Source organism: Vulpes lagopus, chromosome 5 (assembly GCF_018345385.1).
Source record: "Vulpes lagopus strain Blue_001 chromosome 5, ASM1834538v1, whole genome shotgun sequence".
Classification (NCBI taxonomy): domain Eukaryota; kingdom Metazoa; phylum Chordata; class Mammalia; order Carnivora; family Canidae; genus Vulpes; species Vulpes lagopus.
In genome coordinates, this window is record NC_054828.1 from 73113239 (window position 1) to 73140338 (window position 27100).

The 27100-nt window shown below is 45.4% G+C and overlaps 1 protein-coding gene across 1 annotated transcript; it reads left to right on the top strand.

Annotated features, from left to right (window-relative positions):
* The first annotated feature begins 15729 nt into the window (after positions 1–15729).
* On the top strand, positions 15730–26185 carry S100A10 (S100 calcium binding protein A10). Its single transcript, XM_041757194.1, has 3 exons — positions 15730–15872; positions 23116–23268; positions 25768–26185. Exons 2-3 carry the CDS (start codon positions 23137–23139, stop codon positions 25927–25929), a joined length of 294 nt encoding a protein of 97 aa, XP_041613128.1. The 5' UTR covers positions 15730–15872; positions 23116–23136; the 3' UTR covers positions 25930–26185.
* Positions 26186–27100: the final 915 nt, after the last annotated feature.

The window sequence follows — 27100 nt, forward strand, 5'->3', positions numbered from 1 at the left end:
ATAATATTTGTCCTCTAAGTGATATTGACCATAATTTCTTTTTTAAAAAAATTTTTTTTTTATTTATTCATGAGAGACACAGAGAAAGTGGCAGAGACATAGGGAGAGAGAGAAGCAGACTCCCTGCAGGGAGCCCTGTGGAACTCAATCCAAGGACCCCAGGATCACAATCTAAACCAAGGGCAGATGCTCAACCACTGAGCCACCCAAGCACCCCTGTTGAGCATATTTTCATGTAATTTTTGGCCATTTACATGTCTTCATTGGAAAAATCTATTTGAGTCCTTTGCCTATTTTTTTCTAGCTTTATTGAGGTATAATTAATATTGAAAAACTATATATAGTTTATGTACATAATTTGGTGACTTTGCTCAGTTTTTTGTTATTGAGTTGTAGGAGTTATTTATGTACTGTAAATAATAATCCCTTAGCAAATGCATGATTTGCAAAACCTTCTCACAATCTGTGAGTTGCCTTTTTACTCCATTGATAATGTATTTTGATGCACAAAAGTTTTTAATTTTGATAATGCCCAATTTATTTATTTTTTTCTTTTACTGCCTGTGATTCTGCTGTCATATCCAGGAAATCATTGCCAATTCCAATGTTGATTTTTTTTTTTAATTAAAAAAAAAAAAAGCCAAAAGTCATCCCTTTTGATGAAGATTTGGGCCATGATGCTAGCTAGGACTTCTGTCAAGAATGAAGATGGAGGGTACACCTGGGTGGCTCAGTGGTTGGGCATCTGCCTTTGGCTCAGGATGTGATCCCGGGGTTCCCGAATCGAGTCCCACATGTGGCTCCTGCGAAGAGCCTACTTCTCCCTCTGCCTGTGTCTCTGCCTCTCTCTCTCTCTCTCTCTGTCTCTCATGAATAAATAAATAAATCTTAAAAAAAAAAGAAAAGAAAAGAATGAAGTTGGAGGGGCTCCTGGGTGGCTCGTCGGTTAATCATCTGACTCTTGATTTCAGTTCAGGTCATGATCTCATGGTTGTGGAATTAAGCCCCAAGTCAGGCTCTGTGCTCAGCATGGAGTCTGCTTGTTTCTCTCCCTCTGCTCCCCTTCTCCCCATTCTCATTCCCTCTATCTCTATCTCTATCTCTAAAACAAATAAATAAAAATCTCTAAAAAAAAAAAAAGAACGAAGATGGAGCAGATACAGCAAGCCCCTTTCCTACTGCAAACGATGTTAGATAAAAAGGAAACCCTTCACCCTAAAAAGTTGAAATACGTGATCAATCAAAAGACAGAAAGAGAAATATCTGGATGCCAAAAATAAAAAGGGAACCAAAGCTGTAACAGCACATCAGAGTTGAGGCCATGCAACCCAGGACTGCAACCGAGAACAGGAACTGAGTCTTTAGCTAAAAGAGACAACTACGAAAGAGTTGTACCATCCCTGACAGAGACTGAAAACTCAGCTTACCATCCTAGACAACACTCAGAATGAGCCCCAGGATCTCTCATCAGAGAGAAATCAGAGCACCACACCTATACTTTCTGAAGTCATGGTGCTCAAACCCAAACTGCTCCCTGGTACCAAATCCCCAGGCTAAGAAACTAAAAAGTGCTCCAGAGCAGTAAGCACCATAAAACCCTACACAAATGCAAACTAGGGATCCCTGGGTGGCTCAGCAGTTTAGCACCTGCCTTCAGCCGAGGGCGTGATCCTGGAGTCCCGGATAGAGTCCCATATTGGGCTCCCTGCATGGAGCCTACTTCTCTCTCTGCCTCTGCCTCTCTCTTTCTCTCTGTGTCTCTCATGAATAAATAAATAAAATCTTAAAAAAAAATGCAAACTAGCCCATGAAGACAACGCAGGTACTTGGAGGATTTCTACAAAGAGAAATCCTGCTAAAAATGGACTCAAGACAAACATTACATTGCACATGAGATACCCCTAGTTTATGCAACAAAGGAGAGAGACTTTGCACCCAAGTAATGAGAGAGAGAGAAAGAGAGTAAGCAATCTGGACAGGACCTTAACATGAGTATGTTTAAAATGTTCAAATACATAAGGGTGCCTTGGTGGCTCAGTCAGTTATATGACCTACTTTTGATTTCAGCTCAGGTCTCCACCTCAGGATCTCAGGGCCATGAGTTCAAGCCCTGCATTGAGCTGAGCATCCATGCTGAGCATGGAGCCCACTTAAAAAAAAAAAAAAAAAAAAAAAAAAAAAAAAAAAAAAAAAAAAAAAAAAAGTTCAAATAAATAAGGCAAGAAATAGGACACATAAAACAAGAACATGCAGGGAAAAAAGAACCAAAAAGAGCTTCTATAAATGAAATATATAGTCATGCAAATATATAAAGCTGGGCATTCCACCAACAATTCATGGCCCAGCTCCAGTTTGGGGGGAGAGATTCTTTCCCCCCTGGACTGCACCTCAAGAAGACCTTGGTGCCTCACTGCCCCCACCCACCTCACAACAACCCTATTGTACTGCTCATGAACCTGGTGAGAGATGTACTGGGAATTCAGGTAGAAAGACCGTAAGGACCACACCTATGCTGGGGTAGTGATAGTTCATGCTTTGTTTCTCTGCACTCTCTAATCTCCTAAATCTCCCCCAGCCACTGCTGAAAGCATTCCCACAAAACTGCAGTCAAGAAAGAAACTCTGCCTGTGTCTCTGCCTCTCTCTCTGTGTCTCTCATGAATAAATAAAATCTTTTAAAAAGAAAGAAAGAAGAAAGAAAGAAAGAAAGAAAGAAAGAAGAAAAAGAGAAAGAAAGAAAGAAAGAAAGAAAGAAAGAAAGAAAGAAAGAAAGAAAGAAAGAAAGAAAGAAAGAAAGAAAGAAAGAAAAACTCTGGGAGGGAAAGGCAAGTCTGCACTGGCTGGGAACTGGGTTCTTAGAGATCTGAGCCCCCTATGAGAATAGACTGAGGGCAGAGAGAAACAATGGTAATCCAGAGCCAGAGCCCCTCCTCTCTCTCGGCTGAGAACTTGACCTTCCCAGAGAGAAGTATTCCTGTTACCAGATTCATATTTTAGGCCCACAGCAGCTTAGTGTGAACACTATCATTAACCATGATCTGCGGAATCACCAATGCTTCTGGTAGGAATGCAAAAGAAAGCCAATGACATAGGAATGTTGCAAATCCAGTCCATACAGAAATTAACTTCTGTCAGAGGAAGAAAACCCAATGTGAAAGTCGGAGACGGTGCAAATTAATATCAACGAGGCAACAGGGATTCCTTCACAAATGCTAGTTCACCTGCTCCCCACTTCCTTACCACTAAACTTTCCCAACCCCCTTGCAATCTGGCTTTCTCCTCCCATGACTCAAATTGCTTTCCCCAGTGTCAGACAAGTCCTTACTGTATTAGCAAACCCAATAGCAGGCTCTCCACCTCCACAGTTCTCAACTCACAGCACCATTGGACACTGGTGACGGCTTCCCTGCCCCCTAGAAATCAGCCCCTTCCTGGATTCTCACTGCACCATGCAGTCTGCTTCCCCTGGTCTCAGAACATGCAGGGATTGGTCTGAGACAACTGTGTGATCTTGAGCAACTTCTCCAAGCTTCTCACTCTCTAGCAGGAAAGTAGAGATGACACCTCCTACCCCACCTTCCTACAGGGCTGCGGTAAGACTGGAGGGAAATAATGAGCATGAGAGTGCCCTTTAAAAGGGAATGCTAAGCACAAATGAACGTTTTTACCGTCTGTCCCATTTTTCTTTTTATCATGACAAATATCTGCAAAAAGAGAGAGAATAGTATAATCTGACTTCTGGGTGCTATCTTGTTTAATTTATACCCCCCATATGCTGCCACCCCAACCCTGGGTTGTTCTGAAGTAAATCCCAAACAATATATTTTATCCATAAATATTTCAATGTAGGTATCTAAACAAAAAGGGCTCTTTTATTATTAAAATGTAATCAAGAAAAGTTAACAAGAATTCCTTAATAAAATGTTCAAATGTCCCCCACGTATCTCATATAGGTATTTTTTTACTGTTTGTTTGCAGGAATTAGAATAAAATAAGTTCCCCTTAGTGCAATTGATTGATGTGTATCTTACAGCTCTGTACCTCTCTCTCTCTCTCTCTCTCTCTCTCTCCCTTTTCCTCTCTGTCCCTTGCTATGTATTTATTGAAGAAATTCATTTGTCTTATAGGATTTCTCATAGTTTTTTTGTCAGTATATTCCTGTGTTTATGTTTAATGTGTTCCCCTTCTCCTATACTTTCTAAAAATTAGAGTCAGATCTGAAGCTTGATTAGACTCAGGTTTGAGTTTTTTGGTAAGAATATTTTAGAGCTGATGTGTGCTTTCATAAGGTGAAAGCATCTGTTTGCTTTCTCCTTCTGTGAGGTCATTGGTGTTCACTGATGCTCATTATCCCAATCCATTATTTTACTAGGAGTTGCAAAATCAAAATAGTTTTATTCTATTCATTTTAGTTGTGATGCTTTTATAAAGAGAAACTCTTCATCAACTATTTGGTTATCCTAAAGAACAGTTTACATATGAAGAGCAGGGTAAACCTTGATTCTTTCCTTTTGCCAGTTTTCAAAGTAGGTGTTGGTTCCCAAGCATGATACTGTGATTTACAATGAGAAATATATATTTGGTCTTTGTCCCCCTTTCTGGCACAGAGCTCCTAAAAAAATGAGTATTTTTTTTAAATAAAATAAGTTCCCCTTAGTGCAATTGATTGATGTGTATCTTACAGCTCTGTACCTCTCTCTCTCTCTCATGAATCAATGAATAAAATCTTTAAAAAAATAAAAATAAAAAACACTGAAGGGACACTTCTTACGAGGAGAAGGTGAGTGCACTCAGACTGGGCTGTGGGGCTTTTCCATCCACCCTCAGGTGTCCCAACAGAGTTCTTCACAGAGCAGGGGCAGCTGGGAACCAGGGCCATGATCCTCAGCAGCCCATGTTGGCCAGTGATTTATACTCCCCACCAACATCCACCCTATTCTGTTCAAAATACACCACACACCAAGACAAACCTCTGTCCCCAAGGAACCTACAGGCTCTAAGGGAGACAAGCCACTGCACAAGCAATGTCTATACCCTGTGATAAGGGCTGTGTATCAGCCAGTACTTCCAACTCTGCTTTGCTTCACTGTCTCCTGACCTGCAGCATGAGTTCCTCAATCATGAGGAATCACTGCCTTCATCCCTGCATTCCCTGAAGCACCTAGCCTAGCAGCTGTGTCCTGCTTTCCAAATCCCAGTATGATGCTCCCAGCACTAGAGCAGCTAGGAAAACCTCTGTGAGCACCAGGCATCCTGTCAGGACCTCAGCCTGACCACCAGCATGGGACCTTGTCCAGGGAAGTAGTCTCTGTCCAGTGACAACTTGGAGGGCCAGTGTCTACATACCTTCCCAAGTCACCATGCCAGGGGGAGGTACAACAATTTGAGGCTCATCACAAAGTTAGTAATTTCTACCTGGAATCCCACTGGCACCTTGCTCAGCACTTTCCTTCCCCAACCAGTGTCTCCTCCCTGCGTCTAGCAGGCACCATGACACAGGTACCCAGGGTGGAAAATTCCAGGTGGATGTGCTCCATCCTCTCCCTCATGCCCTCAGCTCAGTAGTGACAGCCCTGCAGAGTCTTCCTGAAGATTTTTCTCAAATCTGCACCCTCCTGCCCCGGGCAACCGCCATTGTTTGAATTCAGGTCTGCATCATCCCCACCATCATCTCTTGGCTCCCACTCTCCCTGCTCCGTTTAGTGGCTCCAGTTTCTGTGGTTTAATTAAGTCTGCAATTTAAACCTTTCGCCTGGGGAATCCCTGGGTGGCTCAGCGGTTTAGTGCCTGCTTCAGAGCAGGACGTGATCCTGAGTCCTGGGATCAAGTCCCACATCGGGCTCCTGCATGGAGCCTGCTTCTCCCTCTGCCTGTGTCTCTGCCTCTCTCTCTCTCTCTCTCATGAATAAATAAATAAAATCCTTTAAAAATAAAAATAAATAAACCTTTAGCCTGGGGGTGCCTGAGTGGCTCAGTGGTTGAGTATCCGCCTTAAGCTCAGCTTGTGATCCCAGGGTCCTGGGATAGAGTCCTACATCAGCTTCCCCATGGGGATCCTGCTTCTCCCTGACTATGTCTCTGCTTCTCTCTGTGTCTCTCACGAATAAATAAATAAAATTTAAAAAGTTTTTAGCCTGCACTTTGATCTAGCCCCTCCCCCCACCCAAGCCCTTTTCCAGCTGCACTTGCTGTTTCTCCAAATGTGCCCTGATGTTCCCCTCTCTGTGGTTCTGTTTGTATTAGCCCCCTGGACTGCCCTCCTCTCTGTGCCTGTTCCCCGTGCCACATCAATGCCTGTCAGAGGACAGCCCCCAACCTTCAAGTCCTTCTTCAAACCCTATGTAAGAGTCCTAGCCAAAAGGGGGCCTACTATTCTGAACCTACTGGACTTACTGTCTACACTTGTGTAACACTGGCCACATACAAGATCTCCGTTAGAGCTACTCAGAACACTGCTCATGTTCCTGCCTAGATTCTGGTTATAGTCCAAAGCGGTTGTCCTTGTTGTGCTACCCAAAGAAAGGCAGAGAGAGGTTTGAGACTAGGCTTCTGTGGGTTCTGATAGGGCCATAATATGCCTTTGGGTAAGTTATTTAATCTCTCTGAGCTTCTGCGCCTCCTCAGCAGGCTTAACTTCTGTCACACAGGGTGTCTGAGAAACTAGAGATAATATACACAAACCACAATGACTTACTATGAACATAACACTAATCAATCTAAAGTAGTTCTTGAGGGATGCCTGGGTGGCTCAGTGATTGAGCATCTGCCTTTGGCTCAGGGCATGATCCCGGGGTCTTGGGATTGAGTCCTGCATCAGGTTCCCCGCCTGCCTCTCCCTCTGCCTGTGTCTCTGCCTCTCTCCCTGTGTCTCTCCATGAATAAATGAGTATTTTTTTTAAATAAAATAAGTTCTTGAGGTGACTACACATGGAACAAGTAAGAGTATTGTATACTAAAATTATTATGTCGATTTTTAATAAGTGAAACTTGGATTCATTTCTGTTCTTACAATATGACCAGTATAGACCTCAGAGATGCCCCTACTGATTACCAGGAGGCACATTCTTCAAGAACTAAGCACTCTGGATTCAAAACTGTTGGAATGAATTTACTTAAAAGCCAACCAATAAAAGCAGGTTGAATTCTGTGCCCTAATTGAAGTTTTGATCCCTACGGCACCAAGCACTACTTTAACCTAAATCTTTACTTTCATTTTTTGTTTGTTTTTTGGTTTTCCTGGGGATTTTTGCATCTTGTACATAGAAAATTACTGTTCCCACTGCCCAAGCCCTGAGAGATGCTACGAAAGGTATGGGTGAACACTGCACGGTGCCAACCTAAATCACAGCCTCCATCTCAAGCAAGCTGGGTAAATTTCCCAGCCTCACATTCACTCCTCGGTGTCTTGCGCAAGGCTTCCTGCCCCTTATTATACTGGGGCCACGCAGCAGAGAGCAAACACCATGGCAGAGCTACTCACTCAGCAGCCGCCAGAGGGTCCCCCAGCATCAGCTAGGAAGCAAGCACACACCCTCTCCCAGGGCAAACTCCTGAGGGCGCCTCACAGCAGCCTCTCCTTGCTTCCAGCTGAGAGGCCCCAAGCCAGCTGCTGGCTGATGCCACTGAAGCATAAGTTCTTACCAAGCAGTCAGTTGTTTGTTTGTTTGTTTGTTTGTTTGTTGATGTATTTATCTGAGAGAGAGAGAGAGCCCAGGCTCAACTGGAAAGCGAATGCAAGATGGGGCAGAGGGAGAGGGAGAGAAAAGCTTTAGCAGATTCCTCACTGAGCTCTGAGCCCAAGGCAGGGCTCCATCTCATGACCCGGAGATCACGATCCCAAGCCCAAACCAAGAGTCAGACTCTCAACCCATTACACCATCCAGGGGCTCCCAAGCAGCCAGCTTCTCATGAAGGGTTTGAGTCACCAGGGCTCCACAGGTCTGAGCCCTCCCTAGCCACATATCACCAATGAACCCACAGTGTCTGTGGCTTGAATAACTTTTTTTCATATAGCCCCCCGAATTTCTGCCTGGAGCACCACTTGCTCTCAAGTGTTAATAAGGAAAAGAAACTGGATGTGAGACTGGCAGATTACTGCCTTATCCTGCAGTTCACCCCCAATACCAAGCATTCTTGGGGTTCAGACAGGCTGGTGTTCTATTTCTTAACTCAATGTACAGGCTCTTCTTTTATTCCTCCTTGCAAGAGACCAGGAAATCAGGGTCCCTTGTGATGAGAAAAATGGAAAAGGAAAACTAACATTCCCAGATTTTTCTTTGTCGGCCACCCCAATCCATAACACAAGTGGATTCACAAATGGGCTTTTTTTTTTTTTAAGATTTTTTATTTATTTGAGAGAGAGAAATGGGGGAGGAGCAGAGGGAGAGGGAGAGAGAATCTTAAGGAGACTGTGCTGAGCCCAGCACCTGACTCAGGGCTTGATCTCATGACCCTGAGATCACCACGTGAGCCAAAACCAAGAAAAGATGCCTAGCCCACTGTGCCACCCAGGTGCCCCAGGTTCATAAACTTATAACAGATTTTCATTCAGGGTTTGATTACCTCTTTTGGAGAGTTTAATAAGAGGCTGGAATATCCAGGAAAATATTTTTAAATAATAACAAGACCTGGGACGCCTCAGTCTGTTAAGTAGTCATGATCCCAGGGTCCTGGGATCGAGATTGTATCGGGCTCCTTGCTCAGCAGGGAGTCTACTTCTGTGTATGTGTGTGTGTGTCTGTGTGTGTGTGTGCACAAGTGCTCTCTCTCTCTCAAATAAATAAATAAAACCTTTTTAAAAATAATAATAATCATAAGACCTTGAGGAGTTGGTTCCTACCATCAGGATGGCTGTACATAAATCACCTCATATAATTCCCATAATAATTATCCCCCAGGATAGGAATTTGAGTAATTTTATAGAGAGAAAACAAAAGGCATAGAGACTTCCCTGCCCACCCATTGTACAAAGCAATCCCGCAGCAGACAGGATTCAGTACAGGCCCACCCAGCTCCAACCCACCCTCCACTTAATAATAATTATGGTTACCATGAGTGTGACACTTAACTATGTGCCAGGCACTCAGCTAAGCATTTACATGCATTTCCTCATTTATAGTCACAACATCCCTATGAGGCAGAGACTACAATCAAGTCCCTTTTCCAAATGAGAAAACTAAAATTTTGAAAGATTAGATGACATATGCAAGATCACATGGCTAATGAGAGGTGCGGAAAATAGGATTCACCTCAAGTCTGTGCTCTTAACCATTATCTTAAGACATAGCAGTTTCTGCCTTCTATTTCATGTCCTATCACCCTCCCCTCTGTTCCTACCATGCTACAGGCATGCTGATGGCTTGTCAATTTTCCCTGCCACCTCCCAGTCTCTGCACTTGTTTTTTCCTCCAAGGGAGAGCTTCCTCCTACCCTCTGTTCACTTTGCAACCATACTTCCTCCTGTTCCTCTAAGTCTTCAGTGTCCTCTTCCCTGACTTTTTACCTAAAACGTGTCCTCTTCAATTCTCTCATTCAGACTTTTGATTTTCCCATCATGGCACTCATTACAACTTACCACAATTTTTATAGTTTTTCCTTTTACTAGTATTTTGTTTGTCTTTCCCACTAGAATGTAAGGCCTGTCTTGGTCATTGACATAGCCACAGTACCCAGAACATACCAAGTATTGGAAGGTGCTCAGTAAATATTTGATAGATTATAATCATTAGAATTTGCAGCTCACCTATAGGTGATTTCCAACCCCAAGCTAAGAGTTCTATGCTTAAAAAGAAGCAGGGAAGGAAGGAAGGAAGGAAGGAAGGAAGGAAGGAAGGAAGGAAGAAGGATGGAAAACAAGGAAAGCTATAGTCCTTGAGCTTTTCCTGCCCCAAGAGATAAGTCAGCACAGCAAGTAAAGCCTCTGTGGAACCCTCAGGTGCCCTAGAGGGAAGACTGCTCAAAGGTTGTTTACCCACAAATCACATACCACAGACCTTGAGCCATGAAGCAGTCCAGCTTGGCCTTCCCTAGAATTTCTGCTTCACGGAGAGGGACCACACACAAGCTGGATCTGCTTTGCAGAACCTGCTGCCTACTGGGCAGAGCTGGGTGCCTTCACGGTCACTTGCTGGTGTGTTTTTTCCATCACCTCAGAAGATCCGTGTCTATCCCCATTTTACCAAGAAGGAGACTCAGGTTCACAGTCGTGTGATGACCTGCCCAGAGCTTGGCAGCTGGTAAGTGGGACAGCCACTCAAGCCCCTTTAACATTCTTCAGTGGCTCCTTGTTACCTTCAAAAACAAGTCTAAACTCCTTAGCAGAGAATCTCAGGTGCCCTAGGAAAGGCACCTCCTCTCAGGACTGGGGCAATTCCTGACATAGAAGGACTACTTCACAGTTCCATGCCCTGGCACCTGCTTTCCCCTCTGTCTGCTCCAACTCAATCTAATCCCTACTTGTCCTTTAGGATTTCTGATAGAAATCTATCCTAGGAAGATAAGTAGGTGGGCAAAGACGTTTATTCAAAACTAGTCTTATTGTATACCACTATCATGTATGGCAGTTAAAAAGTAACAACCTAAATTTTCAAAAATATGGGAAAAGTTTAATAAATTATATTTCTCTGTTTAGAGTATATGAGTATGGCCACATTTGGGAGTTTGTTTTGTTTTGTTTTCTGGATTGCCAGCAACTAGCCTTGATTAGGCAACTGTTTTCAACTGAAGTGCTACAGGGGACTGTGGTGACTCCTTACTAGGGCTCCCTCATTGACAGATAAAATGTCCTTTTGCTACAACTATGATTCACACCAGTAACATAATTTCTGGACAAACAGAAGGTTGAACTAGGCTGTACATAGTTTCTGTGTGCCAAAGGCACAAATTGATACACATGAAGAAACAAAAATGGTGAGGCCCCTGGGTGGCTCAGTGGGTTAAAGAGTCTGCCTTCGGCTCAGGTTATGATCCCAGGGTTCTGGGACTGAGCCCCACACCAGGCTCCCTGCTCAGTGGGGAGTCTGCTTCTCTGCCTGCCTCTCTGTCTACTTGTGCTCTCTCTCTCTGTCAAATAAAACTTTTTTTAAAAAAGAGAGAGAGAGAGAGAAGAAAGAAAGAAAGAAAGAAAGAAAGAAAGAGAAAAAGAAAAGGAAAAGGAAAAGGAAAAGAAAAAGAAAAAGAAAAAGAAAAAGAAAACGAAAAAGAAAAAGAAAAAGAAAAAGAAAAAGAAAAAGAAAAAGAAAAAGAAAAAGAAAAAGATGGATCCATTTGCCAGACCTGGGAGAACTATGCCTCATGAGTATCTAAGAGAGTCTCAGGGAGTAAATCTGGTTCTTCTCAAAGTGCCACAACGCTGAAGTGCAATAAGCATAATAGTGTAATTCTTATGTGTGCAACTTAAGCTTTCTGAGTATGCTGTCAAACTTACTAGCACTCAAAAGAATGCCATTCTATTTGTCAGGGTTATGCTGTAACAAATAAACCCCGCAATTCCAGAGTTTTCTTTCTCACCCACATAGCTATTCCAACGAAGCTGTGCCTGATTAGCAGGTGGCTTTCCTCCACTCAGTGATTTAGTAACTCAGGCTCCTTCCAGCTGTAATTCTTCCAACCAAAAGACTAAGATCTAAAAGACAGAAATAAAAATGTGGTAAAGTCACCTCATACACATCACTTCCAATTCCATTCAGTTGGTGACTGGTCAGAGTCCCACCTAAGTGCAGGAGGTGCTAGGAACATGGGACGCCTGGGTGGCTCAGTGGTTGAGCATCTGCCTTTGGCTCAGGGTGTGATCCTGGAGTCCTAGGATTGTTCCTGCATCGGGCTCCCTGCATGGAGCCTGCTTCTCCCTCTGCCTGGGTCTCTGCCTCTCTCTCTGTGTGTCTCTCATGAATAAATAAATAAATAATTTTTTAAAAGAGGTGCTAGGAACATAATTTTGACTGAGCAGCCACAGCCAGCTTATACCTCTCTACTCTGACGGGAAGAACACACCTTTCTGGTGAACAGGCCACCCTCTCAACTGCAGCTACAAACCCCAAAAAGTCAAGAATCACTAGATAACAGGTTTTGTTTCCACACTGAAAGAAGGACAATACCCCCTACTGCCTCAGTAGTGTAACAATGCCCTCTGCTCCTAGCATTTAGTATACTAGAACATACCATAGGCCTGATGGAGAGCTGAAATATTGCCTTCTCTTTGCTCCAGGCTTTTATTTTACCAGCAAATATGAGTTTATTTGGGAACAGCAGAGAATTACAAACTGCAACAAACAAACATAGGCAAGTCAGAACAAAAAAAGACCGCTCTTTTATAGAGGAAACCGCAAGTTCAGAGGTACCATTAGAAACAGTAGAGTCGGGATCCCTGGGTGGCGCAGCGGTTTGGCGCCTGCCTTTGGCCCAGGGCGCGATCCTGGAGACCCAGGATCGAATCCCGCATCGGGCTCCCGGTGCATGGAGCCTGCTTCTCCCTCTGCCTGTGTCTCTGCCTCTCTCTCTCTCTCTCTGTGACTATCATAAATAAATAATAATAATCATAAAAATTAAAAAAAAAAAAGAAAGAAACAGTAGAGTCCATGTAAGTTAGCTGGGAATTTGAAGGGTAAGTGGCTTTTCATTTGCTGGGCCCAGACCATCTCTCATTGGCTGGACTGTGCTAGCAAGCCTTCCTCCCTCCTGCCTGGATAGTAACTTGGTATCTACCTGCAAGTTCTCTCTTCCTGTGGGGTCTGCAGCTGGTGAGTGCCAGGGCATGAGAGTGCTCCTGGCTGGCTTCCTGACTCCATTTTAAACAAGATTTTCTTTTATTGATATCCACATGGCCATTCTGTTCCTTTTTGTGCAGCTCCCCTTCTCCTTGCTACCCTACCATCCTTGCTGGACAGCTCTGGCTCAGGCATTGCTGCTTCATCCGACTGGTTGGCACTAGGGAAACAGAGCTGGATCCACTGTATGCATGTGGTTTACCAGGCATAACTACTTTCTCAAGAAAGAACTGCCTGGCATCACCTCTTCTAGAGGGAGATCATAAGCAAGGCAGATACTTAGGACATTATGGCCTACCAGTACAAAATCCTAAAAACCTACACGAAGGCACAGATAGTGGCCATCCTACTGACCATTTTCACCACCACATCCTCAGCACTCAACAGTGTTTCAGAAACCCAGGTTCCCTCCATCTTTGGTGCCACAGCTACTAGGACATAGGAGGCCTCAGAGTTAGCACCAGCAGCCAGGAGAAGAGAGAAGAGAAACTGTGTAGTTTGAATAGGGAAAAAAGAATGAGTGAATGAATAAGCATGTTCTTGATAAATATTTAATGACAAAAAAATAGGAAAGAAAGGAAGGAAGGAAGAGAAAAAGATAAAAGATAAAATATCATGAACAAAAATAGAACATATAATTCTATAATCAGTGTGATCACAATTTAAAAATCTCATATCAAAAACAAAAAAAAAATTACTTATTTTTGACAATCTTCAGCACCTCCTACCCCTTCACTAAATAACTACCTCCCAACCCACCAATGGGTTAAATCGCTATTTTCACAGCGATTGTGAAAATTGGTGATAGCCACCAATGGATTAAATGGCTACTGTTTGCCAATTCAGACTGATGGCTGACAACTCTTCAAGGAAAAGTAGATGTGCTCCACTGGGGTAGAGAAGGCTTCTGAGTTCTTTCTTCCTATTGCATTGCATCTGGAACTTTCTCTTTGCTGCCTTCTTTTTTAGTGAGCAAATTTTATATTTGGGGAAAGGTGGGAGAGACAGCCTGGATCCAGATCCATTGCATTGCTTCAACTCATTTTTTAATGAATTTGCTTTAGGGATCATTTGAGAATGCCCTCTGGATTCAATTTTTAAAAATCCCCCTCCCTCTCTACAAATCCTCAAATTATACATTTGTATACACACACATATACATATATATAGTGGATGTATAAAAAGACTAGAAAACATAAAAGTGTTTATCTTTTACAAATAACTGTTTTCTTTCTCATACATTGGTATATTTTCCAAACCTATGACAAGAATGTAACCTTTTTTATAATCAGATTTAAAAGTTACAATAAGTGTCATTGTTACTTTTAAAACATCCATCAAGTGTTGCCTCCTTCAGGAACTGCTCTGTGACCACTCCAAGAGTCAACATTCTCAAAGTATCCCCTAGGGTCCTACACCATTCACTGGGGGCACTGGATTTTTAAGATTTTATTTATTTGACAGAGAGAGTGCACACAAGCAGGAGAAGCAGCAGAAGAGGGAGAAGCAGGCTCCCTGCTGAGCAGGGACCTCCAGGGGTCAATCCCAGAACCCTGAAATCATGACGCGAGATCATGACCTGAGCCCAAGGCAGCCACTTAACCAACTGAGCCACCCACCCTGGGACCACTGGATTTTGTTTGCCTACCTATCTTCCAACAAGATTTTTAAAAAGATTTTATTTATTTATTTGAGAGAGGACACAGAGGGGAGGAGGGGCAGAAGGAGAGGGAGAAGCAGGCTCTCCCATGAGCAGGGAGCCCCATGCAGGGCTTGATCCCAGGACCAGGGATCATGACCTGAGGTGGAGGGCAGACGCTTAACCCACTGAGCCTTCCAGGTGCTCCTTCCGACAAGATTTGAAGCTCTTTGAGGGAAGAAACTCTGAATCCCGGTGGCTACCACATACAGTAAGCATTTCTAAAGCATTGTGGATCAGATGAAGAGATCAAGTAAGGCATATACAAAGTCAAGTGTTCTCTTTTGATAACCAGTTGCATCTTCTCTGGGACTAAAAGGATCCAGGATTTTCTCCACTCTTCACTGTAACCTGGGGCCTGGGAAAAAGGAAAAACTCGGGAAGTATATGGCAAGATTTTGAGGAACTTCTCCCATGAACAGTCACCACCAGGGCTGCAGGAACCCAGTTATGAGTGAGAGCTGAAATGCAAATTGGGTTTTCCTAGCGAGAGCCAAGATTAGTCACATGGTGGCAGTTGGAGGGTTCCCCCAGTCTATTCATTCCTTTGGGATCACTCACTCCACTGCTCTCAGGACCTCCCCTGGGAACAAAGGAAAACCCAGGACTTGGGACTGGGCCCTATTCCACCAACAGCTGCTAGTAGTTTGCATTTAACCCTAAACCCCAGTTAAAATAAATGGGAGGAGGAGGGAAACGCGATGCATTCACTAGGAAACAAGTTTTCCTTCAGGGCTTGGAGAACCAAACAGGCCAATGAGAGGACAAAAAAGGGGGCTTAGAAACTTTGGTCTTAACTTTGTGGATTACAAAAGCGAAACTGAACGCATACACACAGAGGGGTACAGCCCTTGTGCCACAAAGGGTGCGTGTGGAGCGGACAAAGCAAACAGCAGGGTGCATGCCCCCCGCGGGGGGGCAGCCGCCGGCAGATACAGGCTGACCAGGGCACCAGCCACCGGGAGGACCCTGACTCCCGCAGTACCGGCTGGAAATGAACTCCCAGGGCAGCGGGTCCCCGAACGGCCGCCCCCACCGGGGTGCAGCCAGCACGCCCGCCCGCCCCGCCGCACGACGACTCGGCTCGGAGGTCCCTGCGCGTTTGCTCTCCAAAACCAACCCGAGGGGAAGGGCACGGCCGGGGTGGGGTGTCCGGAAACATCCGCGGGCCCCCGGGGAGGAGGAGACGTTCCGAGCAGGGCTCTCGGCGAGGTGCGCGCGGGCGGGGGCGGGGGCGGGGCGGGGGGACAGGAAGGGCGGGCGGGGAAGGGGTGGGGTGAGCGCGCACGGACACCGGCCCAGGCTCCTCCCGCCCCCCCCCCGCGCGTACTAAGGCTCCCGCCCGCCGCGCTCCGCTCACTGGCCGAGGGTCCCCGCCAGCCGAGCGTGCCCGCCGCGCCTCGCGCCAAGGTGAGTCCCGCCCGCCGCCCCCGCCGCGACCTGGCGCCCGGGAGGCCCCCCTCGGCTGCCGGGCCCCGCGCGTGGCCATCCCGCCCCCGGCCCCGGCCCCGGCCCCGGCCCCCGGCGAGGCGGGCGGCGCCCCTGCGCGGGTCACGGCGGGCTGCTGGGGGTCGGCGCCCCGCGGCCTCTGCGCGCGCCCTTCTTTCCGCCTCTGTCCTCCTCCCTTCTTCCTACTTAGCCACGAGGCTCCCCAGTTATCCGAAAGCCCGCTCCTCCCGCGGTGCTGGCCGGCACGTCTCCCTGCGCCCCGGCTGCAGGCTGACCCCTGTCCAGATGGGCGAGGCCTCGCGCTCCGAGCGGGGCGCGCCGGCGGCTGGCGGGGGCGCCCGGGGGCGCTCACTGCTCTGGCCCTCGCCTACGCGCTTCAGGCTGGGCTTCCTGTTGTGCGTCTGCAGGTCCGTTTGCGCTCTCTGAAGCTCGGCTAGCGGGCGGTGGTGCACGGGGGGATGTACGAAGGGATTTCTCTGCCAAAAGGATTCCCTGCTTGCCATCTTAATTAAACTAGTGGGAACTGTAAAGTGGGGAAGAGCAGCCTTGACGAAAGATCTCTCAACCCAGGTTAACCTGGCCCAGGGCAATGACACGGAGGCGCACCGTTGGTCCCGAGTCACAGCTTGAGCTTAGCTGAAGGCATGGGGCTTCGTGCAGCCCTGGACACTGCTAACTGTCCAGTTGGCCTCCCCCTAATTGAAACCAGGACTCTGCTATGTTGGGTGGGTGGGGCTGGTGAGGGAAGCTGAGCAGTTTATAAACTAGACAGAGCAGAGCCCTGGGCCAGACCCTGACGTACAGTAAGCCCACCCTCCTCCCTTCCCGACCCCGGGGAGCTGGGAGCACCACGCAGGGTCTGGTGCCTCACAGAGGGCTCCAGACTCTCCTAGTGCAGCCCTGTGACTCAGCTCTGAGACCATGTGGGTGTGGCTCCCAAGGGTTCCAGATACTCTCTGCAGATGATTGGGACAGAACACTCCCTGAAGGAAGAGGGGAACTGTGCCATCGCAGAGGGCATTTTCCAAGAGGAAGTGAGTCACACCAGGACTGGCCAGCTATCCGGAGAGGTTTCTTGACCGAGCTGTGGGTGAGGGCAGCAACTGGATTGGCAGGTCCCCAGTGAGACACCTCTGTTGAGTGACCCGCCTTCTGGCAGTCTGCCTCAGCTCTGCTTGTGAGGTAGCTCTTCCCGCTAAGATGTTTTTAGCATTTGCTGCAGGTCCCCACCCCTGCCCTTCCTGCGGCTTGAGTTTCAAACTACCGCAGTGGATTTTTATACCCTTCAGGTGAGGCCAGGCGCTTGGAAACACCCTGACAGTGATCTTTGCCTCCAACATGTTTCAGCAAATTGCAAAAGATACTACCAGAGGCTGGGGCAGAAATGAATTCATATAACTCGTGAAATTTCTTCATCCGCCCTGCCCCCGCAGATTCCTATCCTGTTTCTATGTAATCATGTCTCCTCAATGGCATATGCCTTCCTTGACAGCCACAAGCTACTTTCTTCATCATAGTCCTTGGTTCTTCAAGTTTTCTTCAGGGTGTACTGGACATAAAGTACACCCAATTTCTAGGTGATGCTCTTCCCTGGCTTTTCCTGCAAACAATATCAGATGGGCCTTTCCCTCCCATGTCTGGCCTTGGACCAGCCTCTCCAGCAGCCACCCCAGTGAAGTCAGGCCTTGGGCTGGGTGGAGCTGACACATGGAGTTTTCTCATTGAAACTCCATGGTTTCCAATGAGAGTTCCAAAAATGTGGCTTGCTTTTCGAGCACTACCCACTTGCTATGCCCTTGGACATAGCCCAGTCTTTCAAAGTTGAGGAAAACAATGGAATCTTTTCAGGGTTATGATGTATAAATTAGCACTCTGAGTGCTCGGAAAGCTGGAACAAAGTTTTGGCATCTTTCTTCAAGCTTTTCATTTTCCTGAGGATTCAACAATTTAGGAATCTCATAAGAAAAGCAATGAGAATGAATTTCCTTACTTTTAAACAATTTTCAGCACTTTCTACCCCTTCACTAAATAACTACCTCTCAACCCACCAATGGATTAAATCGCTGTTTTCACAATGGCTAATGTTTGCCAGTTCAGGCTGACATCTGACAACTATTCAAGGAAAAGTGGATGTGCTCCACTGGAGTAGAGAAGGCTTCTGATTCTTCCTATTGCATTGCATCTGGAACTTTTTCTTTGCTGCCTACTTTTTTAGTGAGCAAGTTTTATGTTTGGGAAAAGGTGGGGGAGACAGCCTGGATCCAGATCCATTTCTTCTGAAATCTCTTTAGGGATCAAATTCAAGAATACTTCCTGTGTTCAATTAAAAAAAAATTTTTTTTTTCTTTTCAAAATCTCCTAAGTAAAAGGAAGGAAACCTCAAACACATTTTTAAATAACAGATGTTAAAAAAAAATAAATAAATAAATAAATAAATAAATAAATAAATAAATAACAGATGTTTGTTTTTACTGACGCTCTGCCCATTATTTTCTGGGTGGGCTGTAAGAGAACTAGGGTATGGATAAGACACAGAAGAGCAAAGTAAAGCAGACCTCTTGCTCTTTAGAACTGTCCTTTTTGAAATTACAGTTTGGATCTGGGCAGGGGTCCAGAGCAAACATTTGGGATTGCTCAGGAGCAGACAATTTTCTAAGGAGGCCTCCTGCTTCCTACTACTACCAGGAGAATTAAAATGTACAGTATTGTCAATTTCATTCTTACCAATTTATTCAGCAGGCTGTGGGAGGGCAGGCTGCTCAAGGAACCCACAACCTAGTGGGGAAAGAATCAGAAACAATTAACTAGAATTCTGGACATATTTTTAAGTAGTATGCCAGTAGCTAGTGAACTCCCCAAAGACAAGCACCATGGAGAGGGAGAGACACCCATGCACACACGTGTGTGTGTGTGTGTGTGTGTGTGTGTGTGTGTGTGCTTGCCTGCCTAACATCAGGCCGTGCACAGCAGGTGCTCAGTGTAGGAAGACCAGATTGAAAATTTAATTCCCACCACTGTAACTAAATTTGTGAAGTCCAGAATTCTTCTCTATAGAGAAAACTACACAGAGAACACTACAGAGTTCTGAGTCTCCATCTTCAAAACCTCTCACCCTGGGAAACAGGGAGGATACACAGACATCAGAATAAAATGACTCAATGAAAAATATGAGAATGATGAGGTAGTTACAGCCTGTTCAGCTCATAGTGAGAATCCAAACACAAGAAAACAGCAAGAGTGAGAAGAGAAAGAAAAGTCATGTTCAGGGGCTGGCCAGACCTGTTTAGCAGGACACATTTTTTTTTTTTCCGGCACCCATGAAATGTGCCTTCTTCTGTATCCTCTGTTCTACTCACAGGCACTCCCTGTGGGCCTCTTCCCCAGCTCTTCCAGCTTCACATCCTTCTGCTGAGCTCTGAACTACAAGGTTTTCAGTCCAGACCTGGATAGCCACACCTGCACTTCAGCAGGTCCTACCAAAGGGCTTGTCTGATTTATTCATTCACTCACTTAGCAAATTCTTATTTTGTGGTTCATAGAACAGAATAATTCACAGTTCTTAACCTAGAGGATCTTAAGTTTGAGAGAGAGACAGGGAAAAGATTAAATGTATTGAGTGTTTCAGGTGCAGGACTAGGTTGTCCCTGGTGCAGAGAGGATGCTCCACCTCTTAGCCCCAGGCCCAAGGACACCCCAGTGAAAATGGAGCAGAGCATGTCGGGTGATTGAGGGGACGGATTCAGATTCAGGTCCTTGCACTTGGCTTCTTGAGCAACCAACAGTCAGACCTACAGTCTGCCCCACCTAAGATGGGAGGGCCACTGACTCAGTGGGGCAACTACCGCACTTGAGGAAGAGCTCCATGACTCATCCACTAGCTAAGAGAACAGTTGTAATCACAGCTTTTCCACCTTTTCCTTCATCTGACTTTAAAACTAGTACACCGGCTTCTTTAAAACAGGGGTGCTTGGGTGGCTCTGTTGGTTAAGCCTTTTGTTCAGGTCATGTTCCCAGGGTCTTGGGTTCAAGCCCCAAAGCCCCACATCAGTGGGCTCCCTGCTCAGTGGGGAGTCTGTTTCTCCCTTCCTCTCTGCCCCTACCACCCACTCATGCGCTTTCTCCTTCTCTCTCTGTCAAATAAATAAATAAAATCTTAAAAAAAAAAAATACAACAATAATTTGCTCATAGCCCTGGTCAGTGCTCTCTGGGCATTGGTTCCTGATGAGACTGTGGACATTACCTCTGGTTTTCAAAGCCATTCACCTCCATGAATTTAGATTCCTGGCTAGTCATGTTTCTGTGTTGTTATTTCAAAAGGTCTCCCTGACAAATAAAGAGTCAGCTGGCTGCTGCACTTATGGCCCATTTGTTAAAACAGTGAGTGGGGAGGAGGAGATGAGGACCCAGTGGGGGCAGGCATATGGCTTCAGAGAGAAAAGCTTCAAAATGAATGTGGACAAGGAGGGGTGGGATTGGAATGACCTGAGACCTGAGCGTTCACTCAGGTGAGACTGACCTCACTCTCTTGAAGAAGATATTCAAGGGTGGTCAAGGTTTCCTGCTTACAACTTATATTTCTTTTTTTTTTTTTTTTGAGATTTTATTTATTTATTTGATAGAGCACAAGCAGGGGAGCAGCAGAGGCAGAGGGGGAAGCAGACTCCCGATGCACGGAGCCCGACACAGGACTCCATCCTAGGATCCTGGGATCATGACCTGAGCCAAAGGCAGATGCTTAACCAATTGAGCCATCCAGGCGCCCCATACCTTCTATTTCTTAGAAGTTCCTAAATGAGCCTGTTCTCCTGTTACAGGAGTCCTTTCCCTGCTGTGTCCTCTTTCTTCTTTGGCTTTGAGGTGCACTTTCCTTCTGCTCTGTGAATTGGGGGAAATGGGTGTCTGGCAGCCAGTACCAATTTTGGGGATCCTGGGGCATTGGTTGTGAAGTACTCCACCTCTCTGAGCTTAGACACAGGTATTTTTATACCTCTGGTTACTGACTCTTTTCCTGAGCTATTTCAGAACTGCGGTGGGATCCCGTATCTTTTTCTCATAGGTGACTCGTTCGGTTCAGTTCTCTTAAATTGCTGGACTTCCAGAACCATCCAGGCAAGGGCAACTCCATCTAAGCACTGTGGGTTGCCATCTAAAACCACATGGGCTGGAGCACCTGGGTGGGTCGGTCAGTTGGTTAAGCATCTGACTCTTGATTTCAGCTTAAGTCATGATCTCAAGGCCATGCAATCCAGCCCCTCTCCTCTCTTCTGGCTCTGAACACTGCTCAGTGGGAAGTCTGCTTGGGATTCTCTCTCTCCCTCTCCCCCTCCCCTGCCTAAGATAAATAAGTCTTTAAAAACACACACACACAGGGGCTGTGTAGGAAAGGAGGAAAAGGGTGTGGCTCCCCTGGAATTCATCTCACAGTGGACCTTGAAGCATTAATTTGCTGATGTCTCCAAGAGAACTGCCTTCCACATGAATCATACCAGATTCTGGCGAGTAGCATTCTCTAGAGTAGCACATTTCTTGGCATGCTGGTTCCTGCACTTTTCTGGGGATTAAGGGGGTAGAATTCACAGTTCGTAAGTATAATTGCTCAATCACCAACTAGCGCCACCTTCTACACTGTAAAAGCTAGCATTTAGAAATCTGTGTTGAACACAGATATGTCAGTAGCAGGAACCAGACCCAAAACCTGTTTCTGCTTTCTTTTGGCACTCTTACAGCAGAGGGGAAGGTGCCAGCCTCTCCTTCAGTCTGTGCTCAAAACCTATTCTTGAGAGGCAGGGTTTGGGGGGCTTTTGTTTTTTGTTTGTTCTTGGAATGGTATGCTACAGTCTCCATTCAAGTTCACCTGTTTTCTCTCCATTAATGTGATCTTAAGTGATGTTAGCCAAAACTGTGCTCTGACCAAAGCTTCCTTCCAATCAAGCCATGATCTAGTGAGCTCCTATTAAGTATCAGGCACTGGGTCTCAATATGATACATGCCCGCAGATCATTACACCTGAATATAATGATCTGACATGTTTCCTTTCCCTCCTTTTTTTTAAAAAAAAAAAAAAAAAGATTTTATTTATTCATTCATGAGAGATACAGAGAGAGAGAGAAGCAGAGACCCAGGCAGAGGGAGGAACAGGCTCCATGCAGGGAACCCGATGTGGGACTCATCCAGGGACTCCAGGATCATGCCCTGGGCCGAAGGCAGGCGCTAAACTGCTGAGCCACCCAGGGATCCCCCCTTTCCCTCCTTTTAAACAGATTCTTATGGAAAGTTCTTGCTCTCCCACTGTGCCTCAGACTGAGAGTGGCTCTTCTGTCCTTCCTGCCAAAAACCAGGTCCCCAAAGGAGTTAGGATATACCGTTACTTGTTCCTTTTCAAGAAACTAGATCATGAGCTGTGGGTAGCTTTGAGAAACTGCATTTTACTACCAAAGATGCAGATGTCTGCATTGCAATCAATAACAGGTTCAGACCTTCAGTAAAGAATACACACCCAGCAGACAAAATTCATTTGTAAGCTGGTTTCTATTTTTCTTTTTTTCCTTCTAGAGAGCGAGTATGTGCCTGGTATGGGGGGTGTTGTGGAGGGAGAGAGAATGTTAAGAAGACTCTGTGTTGAGCTATACTCAGTCTCACGACCCTGAGATCACAACCTGAGCCAAAACCAAGAATTAGACATTCAACCAACTGTGCCACCCAGGCACCCTGTTAGCAGATTTCTAAACCTAGACTTACAGTGAATCAGGTTACCTAGTTAAGCTTGGAGGGTTGAAGTTTTCAATATTAACCAGGCTTGACTGTGTGGGTTGTTGGTATTCAGAGACATCTAAGAGCCCCATTTACCCATGCCAAGAGAAAAGATGAAACCTCTCCTCTTTCAGTAGATGCTCTGTCAGTTAAGAAGAGGGAACTGATCAAGTGATTAGAGTTTTTATTCCTCATTAGGTGATTTATGCAGAATGAGTGGGCAGCTAGACAAATTCCTGGAGGGTCAGCACCAATACCTGAGGCACCCATTTGCATCAGCAGCAGGCCCAACACCTGGGGTGAACTGGGTCTCACCTTCAATTCATTGGACTTTAGAGCCAGAAAGGGTTACATGAGTGACCTAATCATTTTCCTTCCATTTACACACAGAAGACTGGCAATATGTGTGGCTTAAAAGTTCACATAAACTCTTTTCTTTATGTCTTTTAAAAGGTTTCAACAGACCTCACCAAGATGCCATCTCAAATGGAACATGCCATGGAAACCATGATGTTCACGTTTCACAAGTTTGCTGGGGATAAAGGATACTTGACAAAGGAAGACCTGAGAGTACTCATGGAAAAAGAATTCCCAGGATTTTTGGAAGTAAGTGCTGAGAGGCCCAGAGAGAACCAGACATGAAAACCAGAGCTTGTATGGCCTGGTTGCTTTTCCTTCTGCCTTCCATCCCTTCCTTCTAGAGGCCACTAGCAGAAAGGTGTCTTTGTTCATTTATCTATTAGACATTATTGAGTGCCTACTGTTTCTAAGATATCGTACAGGAAGCAGATGATAGAGAAGTCCCTGCCCTCAAGGAGCTTACAGTTTGGCAGTGAAATAAGGCTGCACACAAATAACCACAAGACAAGCTCGAGTTACCTGCATCCATTGAGACAGAGACAAAGAAGAAAGGCCTCTTGCCAAAGAATCATCAACCAGGACGTGGCTACCTCAGGTCATGAACCTGGCATTGGAGATGCCATATCATGGTCACATCCACTTTGAGCAACTTGCATCTCTTCTTAAATCCCTTCAGATAAAGGCTTTTTAAAAATATCCTTCCTACTGTAATCTATAAAGGAAAGGTGTCGAGCATCCGCTGAATGAGACCCAAGCATGACTCCAGAAAGAACTGCTTTCCACATTGAAAATGCAGTGAGAATTCAGGAGCTTAGCCTGAGTCCCACAAACTGAGGGGCCCGTTAGGGCTAGGAGGGGACCCTGCCCTCAGTTCAGACACCTCTCTCAGGACATTAGCCCACAAGGCACAGTTGTCCTTTTACTGGACAACTTCAGGACATGGTTGTTGGATTTAACTGAAGGTGAAACACTGCTTGACAAACAGCGTGAAATGTGAGCCCCTCTTTCCCTGCTACTACCAGGGTCATTTGAAAGGATCATTACTGTGTATGGTATAGAAACTGCATTAGCCTCTAACAGGGTGAAGGGAGATGATGGTAAAAGGCTAGTCCTGTCTCTTGTCATCTGCCTGCTGGTTAGCACATAAGTCAAGCCTCTGACTCCCAACTTAGTAAACACGGGGTTTTACAGTACACTCTGATTCACATGTCACCAATACCAGTTAAGTAAACAGACAGCCTCGCTCTGGTCTTACAGCTGCAGTTACCACAATGCTATCCGAGAAGGAGTTAGAATATGTGGCTGCTCTGCTTTTGTACATCCTCTGATACAGCCCCAGACCAGGAGGTTTAAGATCTAGCTTTGCCCTAACACTGGGCAGATTGCTTTGGCTTTCAGGGCCTCAGTTCCTGCCCCTGTAATGAGAGGGCTGGACATGATTACCTCCACTCTTCCACTTTCTGTGATCCTTCTAGGAGCGTAAAATGCAGAGGCATGTGTTCATTATGGGCCTGCCCGTCACACAAACGCATTCTCCATGTACTAAACCCTGGTTAATTGTGCTGGTGTATGAAAGTAGAAGCCAGGATGAATATAACATGAGGCCTTTCCCCCTGAACACTTCATGGCATGAGAAACATAAAGAGTGTGTGTAGAACGGAGCACCAAGCATGGCAGTGTAATTTATCCTCGCTGTGGGTCACAATTCCGTAGTTCCACACCCACACTTGCTACACTGACAGCATTCTGTTTCTGAAGCTGACCCCCTGTGTTATCCAAATTTCACTTCTGACCACAGCCAGGAGGTTGGCGGTGAAGCCAGAATTAACGGAAGCCCACCTTGAAGTGGAGGCGGCCACACAGTGGGCTGTAGGTTATGGCTTCAGGTGGAGCTTATGGTACTCAAGTGGGAAATGCTGCTGCTTTGTTATCAGGGGCTTTGGGGTGCAGTATGGAAACATCCAGCACACCTGAGACACACAAACTCACTGGGTGTGAGCTCCCTCCCTCACAGACACAAGCAGTGGCATTAGAGACTTTGCCTGAACACGTTAGCACCTCCAGAGGCCCACATTTCCCTCCCTGGTAAATGGTCTGGGCCCTGTAGGAGCAACCACTCTTCCTGCTTCTTACTGTTCTTACTAGGAAAAGGAGGGATCGGAAACTTATGCCCTAAATTATCTTACTAGATCTTTTCTTAAGGAGTTTCCTTTTCCGAGGATTTGACCACACTATCAGAAATAGGCACTTTTAAAAAAAAAAAGAAAGAAAGAAAGAAATAGGCACTTGTTAAGAGAATGTTAGCTGACACTACAAAATGGGGAGTTTAGGGTGGTTCTTAGGCAGAGGCCTGTGATTTTTTAAAATTGTGGAAACAGCTGAACTAGAAGCCATGCAGGTGAGCGGGTCATGCCACGTTCACAGTGGGAGACACAGTAGACTGAGAATTAGACGGCCAGGTCTGGCTTCTCTGACATGAATCTCCTCTTTTTAGAAGTAGGCAGTTCCTTAGATCCCTATGATTATATGAAAGGACCACAGAAACTTTTTCCTGGCTTAACATATGAATTTACTGAAATCCTCTCTCAAGGCAAAAAAGTACATTTAGGTAACCTCCAAAGATCACTTACAACTAAAATGAGTTCAGATAATTGGAAGATTATATTAATGGCTGTCAGTAAATCAGAGAAGCTTGTCACAGTAACCATTGACTGATACTTCTTACCTTTGTTCTTTTTTTTTCAGAATCAAAAAGACCCTCTGGCCGTGGACAAAATAATGAAGGACCTCGACCAGTGCCGAGATGGCAAAGTGGGCTTCCAGAGCTTCTTTTCACTAATTGCTGGGCTCACCATTGCATGCAATGACTATTTTGTAATACACATGAAGCAGAAGGGCAAGAAATAGGCACCATTGAGCAACACTCCGCCCGGAGTGAGGTGTCCCAAAGGGTCTCAAGGAATCTGTCCCACAGCTTCCCCCTGTATAAAGGATTCCATGAGCAGATCAGGACCCTCAGAAAATGTACAAATGAAATCCAACCCCCATTTGAGAAGCAGAGAAAGAAAAGTCAGTAAAAGAAAGCCAGATAAGCTTTTGATTTTTTATATTGCTTATTGCATCCTCTTACCCTCAATAAACAAATTCCTTTTTTAGTTCCTCACTTGAGATGGAATGTTCGTTCCTTCTTCAGAAATGCTTGGTCCCTGCTTCATTCCTGAAGAGCCTGCGTGCCTTAGAACTGGCAAAGTGGGACAGCTCTCCATACAGGTTCGGAGTCTGACTTCTCTGATTGATCTGCCCTGTAGCTGTGTCTAGCTGAGGGGCCCAAGTCCAAGGATTGAGAAATGGCACTACAAGACTATATCCTAATTTAATAATTACTGAGCACTGTCTTGTCTAGTTAAGTCAGAGCCTTTCCAGCAAGCTCTTTGGACACCTGAGATGTCAGAGTCAAATTTTCATGCAGTTTCAGCAAACTCTCAGGTAAAAATAAGTCATAGAATGACCATCAAAAAGCAGAGTCTGGTGTGATGCTTCAGTAACAACAGTACATTAACATACGTTGAGTTGTCACAAGATGTCATGGCTGTATTGAGGTGACAGGAAATAGGCTAGTACTACTTACAGAATGGGGTAGTCCTTTTCTGTCGAAAATGAAGTGCCGGTACTAACATCTTAAAAAGCAGCAGAATGTTTCTCCCAGCCCTGTCTGTGCCTATTACAAGTTTTGGCTTATGTGCATTATGTGCTATATAGTTATTAATAACACAATGTTCTATCTTTATGGAAAGATGATGTATGAATTGGATCATGAAATTGTTCCAATTAAATAGGTCAGTGAAGATGGAAACATTTGTTCTTATGATTGGACACATCAAGATAATTCTGGGGAAAAAGTTTAGTACAAAGTCATCCATCATCACAAGGAAAAGCATGCAAAAGGGAACAGGGAACAGGGTAGTCAAAATCTAGCTTTGAGGAAAAGAAGCCTATAATAAAATCAAGGTGGAAGATAAAATTCCAACCATTTTATTTTGTCTCAGCCAAGAAATGAACGAGGTGAGACAACCCACAG

What these genes read in the sequence shown, in the direction of transcription:
- S100A10 (XM_041757194.1), top strand. Translation starts at nt 23,137, where the DNA reads ATGCCATCTCAAATGGAACATGCCATGGAAACCATGATGTTCACGTTT. An exon ending in AATTCCCAGGATTTTTGGAA is followed by an intron (nt 23,269 to 25,767) that starts GTAAGTGCTGAG and finishes TTTTTTTTTCAG; the next exon opens with AATCAAAAAGACCCTCTGGC.